Source organism: Echinops telfairi, unplaced genomic scaffold (assembly GCF_000313985.2).
Source record: "Echinops telfairi isolate 266 unplaced genomic scaffold, ASM31398v2 ScPeMD7_60;HRSCAF=208, whole genome shotgun sequence".
Lineage (NCBI taxonomy): Eukaryota > Metazoa > Chordata > Mammalia > Afrosoricida > Tenrecidae > Echinops > Echinops telfairi.
The window spans coordinates 2,245,151-2,246,680 of NW_022103958.1; the positions used below are offsets into that span (position 1 = coordinate 2,245,151).

The window sequence follows — 1,530 nt, forward strand, 5'->3', positions numbered from 1 at the left end:
TTTTTCTCTCAATGCATGAATGTGCTTCAGAAGACTCAGTATTTTACTCTACAATGACCTAATCAGTGTCGGCAGCTAAGGAAAACAAAACAATGTCTCATTCTTATCATGCTGAACTCTCCTTAAATATTTAAGCTCAATTCTCCTTGTCATCAATACAGTTCTAACTTTGTGTTCTCAGCAATAATAGAAGCACTTAAATTTTTTTTTTATGAACACACCATCCTGTAGCTAACTATACTAACAGAATGAAGTAGCAGGCTAATATCTCTTTATTTTTGAAATTTCAGAATCTACACTGTCATTGTGGTAGCTTCCACTTTTTCCTCTGAAGACATGCAAAACCAAAGTGTTGTGTCTGAGTTCATCCTCTTGGGCCTTTCACAGAATACAAATGTTCAGAAAATCATATTTGCTGTATTTTTATTTGGCTACATTGCAACGATCGGAGGCAATTTGCTCATCGTTGTGACCATTGTCAGCAGTCCAGCACTCCTGGGCTCCCCCATGTACTTCTTTCTGGCTTTCCTGTCCTTCCTGGATGCATGCTTCTCCTCAGTCATTGCCCCAAAGATGATAGCAGACACTCTTTATGAGAAGAAAACCATCTCCTTTGCGGGCTGCATGACCCAACTCTTTGCTGAACACTTCTTTGCTGGAGTGGAGGTGATTGTCCTCACTGCCATGGCCTATGACCGCTATGTGGCTATTTGCAAGCCCCTGCACTACCCCTCTATCATGAACTGGAGGCTCTGTGGCATCCTGATGGTGGTAGCCTGGACTGGGGGCTTCTTGCACTCTGTGATACAAATTCTCTTCACTTTCCAGCTGCCCTTCTGCGGCCCCAACGTCATTGATCACTTCATGTGTGATTTGTACCCATTACTGGAACTTGCTTGCACGGACACTCACACCCTTGGTCTTTTGGTGGTTGCTAATAGTGGATTTATTTGTATCATAAACTTCTCCTTGTTGCTTATCTCCTATTGTGTCATCTTGTTGTCCCTACGTGCTCATAGCTCTGAAGGTCGGAGGAAAGCTCTCTCTACCTGTGGTTCTCACATTGCTGTTGTGGTGTTGTTCTTTGTTCCTTGCATTTTTGTGTATGCACGACCTCCAGCTTCGTTCCCCTTTGATAAATTGGTGGCCATATTTTATACCATCCTAACTCCTTTGCTCAATCCTGTGATTTACACGTTTAGGAATAAAGAAGTGAAAAATGCCATGAGGAAGCTGTGGACCAGACTGGTTTTAGTTTCTGATGAAAAATAAAATATTAACTTTAAAAAACAAACCAACACAACAAAACTTTCAATGATCAAGAAAGCAAAATGGACTTAGAAAATAACTTTATAGGGAAAGGACCTTGTAAGATAGAAGGCAACATAATAAAACAGAAGAATATTAATGTGGAGGTCAGATATCGTTATTCCATGCTCAAATAATGGATCATCTCAGAGCTGGCAGCTCAGTATGCTTATGTTCACTGAGAGAATTGGATATTATGCGCTTACTTGGAATGTAATAAGC

The 1,530-nt window shown here is 40.8% G+C and overlaps 1 protein-coding gene across 1 annotated transcript; it reads left to right on the forward strand.

The window, feature by feature from the left end:
• The first annotated feature begins 312 nt into the window (after positions 1-312).
• On the forward strand, positions 313-1,272 carry LOC101648181 (olfactory receptor 4C15-like). Its single transcript, XM_013006101.3, has one exon. It carries the CDS (start codon positions 337-339, stop codon positions 1,270-1,272), a length of 936 nt encoding a protein of 311 aa, XP_012861555.1. The 5' UTR covers positions 313-336.
• Positions 1,273-1,530: the final 258 nt, after the last annotated feature.